This window comes from Dendroctonus ponderosae, unplaced genomic scaffold (assembly GCF_020466585.1).
Source record: "Dendroctonus ponderosae isolate FM_Combo_2020 unplaced genomic scaffold, Dpon_F_20191213v2 Dpon_F_20191213_1, whole genome shotgun sequence".
Classification (NCBI taxonomy): domain Eukaryota; kingdom Metazoa; phylum Arthropoda; class Insecta; order Coleoptera; family Curculionidae; genus Dendroctonus; species Dendroctonus ponderosae.
The window spans coordinates 9,836,067-9,846,152 of NW_026017110.1; the positions used below are offsets into that span (position 1 = coordinate 9,836,067).

At 33.1% G+C, this 10,086-nt stretch overlaps 1 protein-coding gene across 1 annotated transcript in view; it reads right to left on the bottom strand.

Annotated features, from left to right (window-relative positions):
* Positions 1–516: 516 nt before the first annotated feature.
* Positions 517–10,086, bottom strand: part of LOC109535452 (equilibrative nucleoside transporter 3) — a 17,590-nt gene continuing 8,020 nt past the window's right edge. The window contains exons 2-9 of the mRNA XM_048663932.1: positions 7,844–7,992; positions 7,540–7,786; positions 6,188–6,238; positions 5,887–6,133; positions 4,043–4,230; positions 1,193–1,278; positions 930–1,129; positions 517–697 (exon numbers count right to left, since the gene is read on the bottom strand). Of these exons, the coding sequence (XP_048519889.1) occupies positions 586–697; positions 930–1,129; positions 1,193–1,278; positions 4,043–4,230; positions 5,887–6,133; positions 6,188–6,238; positions 7,540–7,786; positions 7,844–7,992 (1,280 nt within the window). The 3' untranslated portion in view covers positions 517–585. The remainder of the gene's footprint in view (positions 698–929; positions 1,130–1,192; positions 1,279–4,042; positions 4,231–5,886; positions 6,134–6,187; positions 6,239–7,539; positions 7,787–7,843; positions 7,993–10,086) is intronic.

A 10,086-nucleotide genomic window follows, 5' to 3' on the forward strand; every position in this document is an offset into this window, starting at 1 on the left:
AAATATATCACGTACAATCGTCATGGACATACACAGAGGTCATCAGAGTAAGTCAACCACCCATCGCTACAAACGGTGTAGAATAACCACACAATTTAAAAGTGGAAAACATGGGTGAATGGAATCAAGTAGCACCCCAAACCATAACAAGGAACAACTGTTGACTCTGTTTATGATTATTGCAAGCGGATCGTGATCATACCTAAGTGATAGTTATAACAATTGACGTTAGTGTCCGAGATATTAGACACTCATAGGTGATAAGCTGATAAATCACTAATTAATTAAAAACTAAAGTTTTCAAATTGACACCCGGTATAGCCTACCTATACAGCATTTTAGAGACGTAATTTGTTATTTCCAGGTCAGCAAGTGAAGTATCTTCTAGTAATGCAGGTAAGGTCTTATGCAATGATTTAACTAACGTATTTTGATTCTGTAGACGTTTTTCATAAGTGATAATACCGCTTAATAGCAATCTAATAGTTTATTTATTATTTTAATAAATTAGATAAATAGTAATAATTTGTTTCCTCTATTTAATAGTAGTATAAATATAAAAACAACAAAAGCAACAGAAATTAACTACAAAACATTAACAATAACTAAACCTATAGGTGATGTTAGTGCTTGGAGCGTGTTTATTATTAAACCAATCAATGTATAAGCTACATCAGCATCTTCTTTGCTTACTTTCCTGAAAAGAAAACGTTGCGTTAAAGTTAATATGCCAACTTCCAACAGTAAATTTCTCTTTCATGGAGTCCAGTAAAATTCAAAATTAATTAAATGTTATAATTCTGTTTTAACATTTACATATTTTGCACCTATATAAAGTGCTTAAGGAAGGCAAACCCATCGATAATTTAAAATAGTTGAAACAAGTGCACTATTGTAACATAAGTTTTTAACTCAAATTATATACTTACTTTGGAACCACCAGTATGGACATGTTTAATATAAGGCCACTGGTAAGCATAAATGTCGCCAGTATAATACCGTATTGATAATCATGGGGAAATAGAACTGGTAGATGATTTCTAGGTTGAGCATTACAAAGCCATATGAGGGGTACTAGAACAAGCGTTCTAACTATGCTGACTAATAAAAATGGACCTTCCGGGATATCCTACAAGAACATTAGTTGATTAGCAATTGCTAATAAAATATAAATGTAATTATGGAAACTTACTATGGTTATGGCTGATGCCATTAAACGGCCTGCTAGCATGCACACGTCCGATAGGAAGAACGTCATCACGGGACTGAAGTAATTAGCTAAAAAAATTCGTTCCAATGTTCAGTACCATAAGTTTTGAAAGCTCATGTTAAAAATAGGGCTGTTTTAATTAAAATGACTAAAGCGGACATAAAAAAGAGACATTTCTTCGGCAAGTCGCAAAAGTAGAGAATGTACGAGTAGTTCGAAATAATCATAATTCTGATCATCGACGACTTCATTTCTAAAATGAAAACAATTATTAAGGCTAGCACCATCTAAGCATAAATTTTTTGACTCTTTTTGATTTTTGTTATTATTTCAACGATGTATATATAATCGTTTAACATGTGCGATCTTTGTCGATTAGAAAAATAAATCGTTGAGTTACTTTGTTTAGCAAAAGCGGGCAATGTCCGGCAAATTATTTTAATATCCTAGATATTCGTTCAGTAGACAGATGATTTGAATCTCGGACTCTCTTTCATAACAAAATAATTGGTTTAAACTACTTCAGTATCTTTTTTTTTCATTTCTACCTGGGTTTGCTCTGTTGAGTACCTTCACACGTAATAGAAGCCTTAAAGAAGAAGTCCGAACACAAACCACAGCAGCAGCTAGGGAATCAGGATATCTCCGGGAGATAATATAGAGAAATAAATATATAGTACTGAAGACAAAACGCGAATTTATAAGACGTGTGTAAGACTTGTGACGTAGACTTGCCTTTGCCATAAAAACACGAGCAGAAACAGCCGCTACTAACCAACTGCTAAGAACAACCGAAATGAAGACAATAAGATCAATTAGCAAATGCTTAGGTGCAAAGTTTCGTTCCATTCGTGGATAAGAACTAAAGACTCATAGTAAACTTTTAAGAGCTAATAATACTGAAGAAAAGTGTAAATTCTCGTTTTTTAAAGGGCGCAAATTTTCGACAAACTGGAAGAAGGAACAGACTCTAAAAATTTGATGCTCAGTAAGGTATGACCTCAAGAAAAAACTTGAAAGTCCAAGTTCTGACAACCCACACTCAAAAGTATGAACCACTTAACTCAATGCTGTTTGCATCTCTATTGAAACAAAATCTACAGAGTTTCTGTGAACTGCTTCAAAGATTTCAAAAATTTGCTTTATATTTTATGAATGATGCGCAGCAGGGTTTCCTCTTTCACTTAGGGCTAGCCACGGTTTTGAGCGTGTGTTCTGACCAGTGATTTTCTATACGTTATTAAAAAACACATGTTCTGAGACATGTAATTACTGAGAAAATAATTGATGGTGGTCCAGTTTCCAGAGTGGAAGCCTTACTGAACGATAGAGAATTTAAAACCAATATGAGCTTGCATTCTAAACTGTATTCGATAAACACTCGCTTCGTAAATACAGAATGTTTAAGTTTGGCTTAAAAAAATATTTTTTTACTGGAAAACGCGTTGCACAGAGAAATTGAAAGAACCCGCTTTTTATTCAAATTGAATGAATAATCCAAACGTGATCGTCATTCTATGAAAAATCAGTAATATTTCGAACATATTATATCAATATATATGATATATATCATTTCAGAGTTCAATTTTTTCATTCTTTAAAGAATCCCATTAACGTGGGAGTACGTACGGACTGACAAAACAAGAAAAATGAGTTCCACATTTGGCAGTTATCGCTTGCAGAAATTCGTTTAAACATTGTCAACAAATAATAAAGCCGCTAAAAAAGTTCCTTTCATTTAATTAACGGACACTAACATCTTCATTCGGCATATCCAGGAGTCACAGCCTCAACTTGAGAACTGAAATACCCTTATTGAGATGCTGCGTGTTCTCAGTCCTTTTATATGGTCTCCAGTCTTGGACACTATCGGAAGCATCTATGAAAAAACTTGAAGCTCGATGCGAAAAATGTGATGAACAGGCGTATACTCAGAATCTCTAGGTTGGAACATGTAAGCAACGAAGAGGTACTACGTAGAATGAGAAAAGGTCATAAAATCCTCAACGTAAAACCGCTGAAGCTTGATTACTTGGATCACATAATGCGAATCAAACATCGATATGGCCTATTGCAACTAAGACTACAACGAAATATTTATGGAAGAATGGCTCCAGGAAGAAGAAGAATCTCTTTGCTTCAGAACTTACAGAAATGGTTCTCCATGAGCACTAGAGGACTTTGCAGAACAGCAGCTAGCCAAGTCGAATTAGCCAGATTAGTAACCAACATCCCAAAAGGATAGACAGTATGAAGAACATTTTCATTATTAACTTGTTGTTGCTCCGAATTGTACCCCATTTATGGAATATCAGATATGCAGGCACGATCGTCTTTCTCTATACATGATTTGTATAGAACCGACAAGAAAGAGAACTAGTTCTTCCAATGGTATGCTTTGGCTTCACTCATTAAGTTTTGGGGCGGCTAATTAGCACAAAAATATATAATTTTGAAATATGTAAAAAGTTGAACATATTCAGAAAATTCACCAAATTTTCTGAATTTCGTATTCTATTGTATACATACGTATTGTGACATGACGATTGAGGTTTCAACTTTCTGACAATAGTATACAGATGAAGTAGGTTCGAAACTGTGTTGAATTGAGGTCTGATTTGATAGAAACATTTTTTTTATCAAAAAGAAAGAACCTCCATAATATTGACTTTAACATTGAATTCTGAAAAGGTCTATATAGTATATATGACTATTCTTATCGACGCGATCTCTTTTTACTTTGCCTTTAAATAAAATAAACAAATTTGGGACGCATTGTAAATGTTGATGGATAAGTCCAGTAAGACTAATATGGCAACTTGAACTACTTACTAGACCATGTGGTATCCGTCTGCTCTGAAACTACGAGTGCAGTTACAGCTGTATGTGTAGCTGCGTAGCTAGTAACAAATATAGCAAATAAAACTACAGCAAATTTGATTTTTGAGAATACTTCTATGATTTGCTTTTTACCAGGCATCGTTTTGTTGACATCTTCTGGTAGCGACTGAATACTGTGGCTAGAAATAAATAAAAATAAAAAATGAAGCAACTTCACAACGTGTTCGAGTCTTAGTCAATTCGGTTTATATTCAGTCATAGCTTGAGTTGCTTCTCTAAAGTAGGTATTATTTCTTACTAGTGTAAAATAAATACATATAATAGTTTAACTTAAAATATAAAAGGAAATTTTATTTCAATTGTACATTTCGATTAACTACATGAATATTTTTCGAATTAGACAAAACTGTATGGCAATTTTCCTCTTAGATTTGAATTATGTGGAAATTCACTGAAAATATTGTACCGTGGATGGCCGAGTATTTAAACTCTTTCCTCAGCTTACAACTTTTATTCCACTCGGTACAACTTTAACTACGGAACAGGAACAAACTAACTTCTAAAATTAATGTCAACTTCACAAACGATAACAATAACACACGGAAAACACGGATTTCCGACTCGCGGGTTTAACTTCTTCTGCACTCAGGCGCGGCTGTCACTTCACTCTCCCCCGTCTGGTTCTCGTCGTCGCTTATATCCTTTTCTCCAGGTATTCCAGATAGTTCTAGAAATCTCCAGAACAGGTGCGAAACTTCCCGCTTGTCAGTGTCATATTTGACAGTAAATGGGGCCCAAATGGGGCTCCCATTTACTGAAATACCATGAATTTCGATCCCCCATTCCAAACGTGAGTACCCCAGGCCATTTCCGTTACAATATTGTTCTCATTGACGTTCCAAACTTAGTATTGTCCAAATAACAAAATGAAAAATGATTTGCAGATAAAATGGACAAAGCTAAGCGCAAGATGGTTTCGTCATGGTTTTGATAATAACGTTTCAGTACCCGTACTAGTTTTAGCAGTTTGTTGGAGTCAAGCTGAAGAATGAATCACGATGTAGCACCATAAAGACGAAAATGCTAAAAAATATATGCTAGCTATATATGAAATCTATGATAGCTTCTCATTTTGGGTGAAGCAAATCAAGGATGCCGTATGTTTTACATCAACTAGGACATTATAGTAAACTCTCTTTTTGATAAGGAAATCTAAGTCGTGATAGTCATACTAACGAACAAGGAAAAGTTTTTGGTATCAGCAGAGGCGTCATGAGCTTTTTAAATAGGCAAATGCAGATTTCGATGTGCGCTAACCTCAGGCACTCCCAGGGACCAGTTCCTGCACCATATCGAGGACCACGGAATAGGTAGATGTTAGTTTAGGAAGCAAGAGAGGATGTATTGGGTTAAGGTAGATTGAGTACAATTAATGTTCATTGTTCATTGATATTAATGTTCAATATTAAAATGATGGTAGTTTTTAAGGTACCCGTAGATTAAGTAGTAGTAAAAAGGTGTAATCCTTGTCTGGACATAAATATGTTCATGCTGTCGCTAATTTCAGGCTAAATCCAGCTGATGAGAGCTGATAAGCTCGAAACCGGTCTTGGGGGTGCCTGAGCTTTTTGCACCTCGAAATCTGCACTTGCCTATTTCAGTAATACTATTGTTATCAATCAAGCTTAATTCTTTAAATTGTTGGGTCGCATACATAATTGTATGTTTTCCTTATTGATGTGCAAGTGTGTAATGCACACAGATCACTTCAGTGCAAGATGGATTAAAAATGAAATTGAATGAAATTCTATACAGTATAAATTAAATGTACTTACATGAAAAATTCTGACTTCATCGTAAAGAAAGTTAGGACCCACGTGCAGCATAGAATGGCAGTGCCAATAATAAAATAGAGCAAAGTTGAGTTTGTGACGTCATCTTTAAAGATTGATATGGAAATTATATTCAATAAATTTCCCAAAATTCCCACAGATCCTTCTCCAGCTAAACAAGTGTTCATGTATTTATGAGGAAATCTTGGAAATAGCATCATTGATGCTACTATGTTAACTGTATTGGCCGCTAAAAAAATTACCGTTGATTAATCAATAGTTTTACTAGGATGCTAAAACGTACCAGTTAATGTGCAATAGCCAAGTAAAACTAACCCAAAGTAGAATAGTTGATCTGAAAAAAAAAATGCAACCAACGTATATATATGTAGGGAGTCTAGAGTAATAAATTTATAAAATGCAACTCTGTATTTCCTTCTCAAAATTAGATCCGCTTTTCCTTTCACAGCTTGTCGAAGAATTTTGCAAAATAAATAAGATGTTTAACCAAAAATGGCGCCTGAAATAACATATCAGTGCAGAAGCCACTTCTTGCTTTGTTGTGTAACGACTGTGAAAATATGACATCGCATACACCCCTTATGTTTAAAATAATGATTAAATTAAAGAATCAATTAAAGTCTGAAATATGTGCAAACAAGAGACAAGACGAGAAGAGTGATTAATCTTACGCATCTGCATCAAAGCTTGACATGAATGTGATTGGGATCAAACAGAGACATAAGCAACCAGAGGTCACAAAAACTGAAAAATACTGAATAGAAAAAGTTTATTCAACTGACTTGGGAGTAGGTTTTTTAATAAAGCCCTTAACCAAAAAAGATTAAATTATATTAAAGTACGCAATGGAAAAGAAAATCAAACCACATAATAAATACAATCAAAATTGGGACTTTGTAGAGGATAAACCAAAGTTTGTGGGCCATCAACTAAGGATCATTGGAGTTGCTAGAAAAGAATATGAAGAGGTCAATGAAAATCTTATACACAAAATGAAAAAGAAGAATTTAAGAGAATATATCGCCAAATAAAAAAATTGTAGAAGAACAAGTGTAATGAACAAAAACTGCACAATTGTCGAAGTTGAGTCACAAACAAACTATTGTTTAAATTTATATAAATTTGTGTATATCGTTTTTTTTCGCCCTTATATACAACTTTATTACAACATGTATTATAATTATAGCTCTTAATTGCTTTATTATTGTAATGTAACTGTGCTTTGTTTTGTAGTTGCTCTACTTTATGATATCAGTTTTTTTTTACAGTTAAAAATCTTAACATTAATATTGAAAAATATGTTGGAATCAAAGATGCTGACACATTTTCAGTTCATGTATTCGCTGATATAGAAATTTTTTTAAGCGATATTAGTCCTCATTTTTTCCAAAAATTAGATGTAATTGTACTTTTAAAAATTTGACATGAAATCTTACGTAGTGAGCAATTATTACAGGTGAATATTGAAAACAAGATTCATTGAAATAAAAAAACTGAAAATTTTACAAGTGTGGAAAGTACTTGACGCGTACACACTGTCTATAGGTAGTTCTATTACCATTGTTTATGAAAATATATATGTTCTTATAGAATTGAATAAAAATTATAATGAGAAATAAGCAACGTAATACTTACGATTGTCAGTGTTTATTGTAGCACTAATGGTTATCAAAGTAAAAACCATAAGTTCAATTCCAAGAGTTAGAAGAAGTCGGCTTGTTATTTTGAATTTATGTCCTCCAATTATATTAAACAAGCCAAATATGAAGGCAGGCACAGTGTTAGCTATTAAAGTCGCAGAGGCAAAATATGTTTGCAAAGTTGTCCTATTTTCCGCTGAGGTGTTTTCATCTAATGGGTCCCTAAATTTGTAAAGCCAAAACTGAAAAAGGACAATTTAAGTTCTGATGAATATGAGTAAACCGCTTCGACTACTTACATTATTAGCTGAGGCCAGGAATGAGATTGGAAGAAAATGAGAAACGCCGATTAGAAAAAAGACGATGTGACAGATGAGGTATTTATCTTTTGGTACTGGAACTTTAGGCGGTTTTTCACCATGTTTTTTATCTTCGTAGATTATGGAATCTGTAAAAAAATAGGCTCCGTTAATCTAGTGATTAGTGAGAGTAAATAATATACAAAACTCACATAAATAATAGTAAATTATAAGTTCATCATTGCTTCATTCATAATTCCGTTCTGTTAAATGAATGAATACTGAATGGATACTTTTATAATTTTTCCTTGCTGCTTACCAAAGTTCAATTTTCGAGATTATTTGTTTATTGCATAGAAGTTAATTAATAGGATGAGTTTCTGTATTTGTAACCAAAAAACGTTTTCGCATTTTGAAGACACAAAATGTTAACTGAATTTTACAAATTCGAGCATGAATTAAAATGCTAAAATATCGATGACAAAAAGAAATATAAATGTATTTAGTTGCACTTAATGGTTATAGTAAATATATTTAACTACTAAATAAAGGATGCGCATATACGCGTACACACTTAATCCACTACTTCATCCAAAAGTTCAGTACAGAAAAAAATTGTTGAAATAGAAAGTGTTAACGATGGTGTAAAATCGCATGTTAATTGACGCAAGTAATTGACTATAAAATAGAATCATGTCTACAAAACGTGTCTGCTCCATCCATGTTTGTTTCAAAATTCTACCCTAATAATACCTGTTTTTTATAAGTATATAGAGTTCAAACTGGAAGAATTCGATTACAAAATCTTAGACGAAATAGAAATGCAAAATATGAACGCAGGATACCTTTTTAGGCAAAGATAATAAAACTTCAAAAATTATTGACCAAGCAGACAAGTTAGTTGGACAACATGAAGCACATTGCTGATCTAAGTTGATTGAACTAAAGTTGCTCTAAGCGACCTACGTCTAGGGGTAGGAAATGAGAGGAGACAATATGTATTGACTACTATACAAATTAGAGCTCTCTCTGGCATAGAGTATAATTCAAATGTATTTGCACATATCTGCCAAGCTAGTAGTCAACAAAATAAGGCAAATTTGGTGTTTTAAATTAGCAGACCAGACGGACAAACTAAATTGCGGTGTGTAACAGTTGAATCTAGACATTTATTGATCGTAAAATAATGAATCGATTTATAATATTGCATTTAGTTTAAAGAACGATACGTAGTTAATTTATTGCTGCTATAAAATATAAATCGGCAATTCCACAAATTTAGATTTACTTGCATACCCCAAGATTTTCTACAAGGTTGTCTAATGCAAAACAGAAAAAGTTAGTATTTTATTACAGTTATGCATGGTTTATCAACGGTTTATGTAGCTTGGTCTCATAGCTATTATTCGTTTTCCTACGATTAGTACACGTTTTTATTGCTTTACCCGTGAGGAGTTGCAAGCCCCCCATCTGGCGCTTCCCAGGTGGAGAATAGAGAAATACCTCACTTATACATGGTGGTTTTTTAGTGCGAGAGAGTCCATTATTTCCGTTGGTGCTGAACTTTCGAAAAATAGTTTCAATTAAAAGTTGTTGACGCACACAGTGCGCACATTTTAAAAATATTTTATATGATACAGAGTGTCTCAGAAAAGCGAGGCAAGATTAAAGTGTATTTTTTTAAATATAACTACCCATTTTTCATTACCTCATGGAATGCAGGTTGAAACGTTGCACATGCACCGCAAATGGTTTTTTTCTTACTTGCGATGTTGGCAGATTATCGCCATTTTATTAAAATTTTGTTTAAAAACATGGTATCTAAAAATTAACTGTAGAAACCAAAAAAGCAGTTAAAGATACAAAAAATACGCCTTTTCATCACCACGGATCCGTTAAGAATTCTATTGAACCAAAATATCAATACAGTGTACAAATTGTACAGAGTATTAACAATGTGGACTTAAATCTGAAACTTTTTAACGCAATATAACTTCTGTTTTTCAAATTAAAGTACCTGTATATTAATACGTCATTAGATAAAGAAGTTTTTTTTTTTTAATTTTCACAATTCAAACAGTCTATTTTGTAAATTACATTAGGCGTTTCTAACTTGCCAATCCTAGGTTTAAATTTTGTGAAACATTTATTTGCTAAGGTGTTTTTAGTTTTTTCTGCTATGTTGATATTATGTGATTTGAATATATTTTTTATTTTTGTGTTAATTTCCGGAATATATGGTA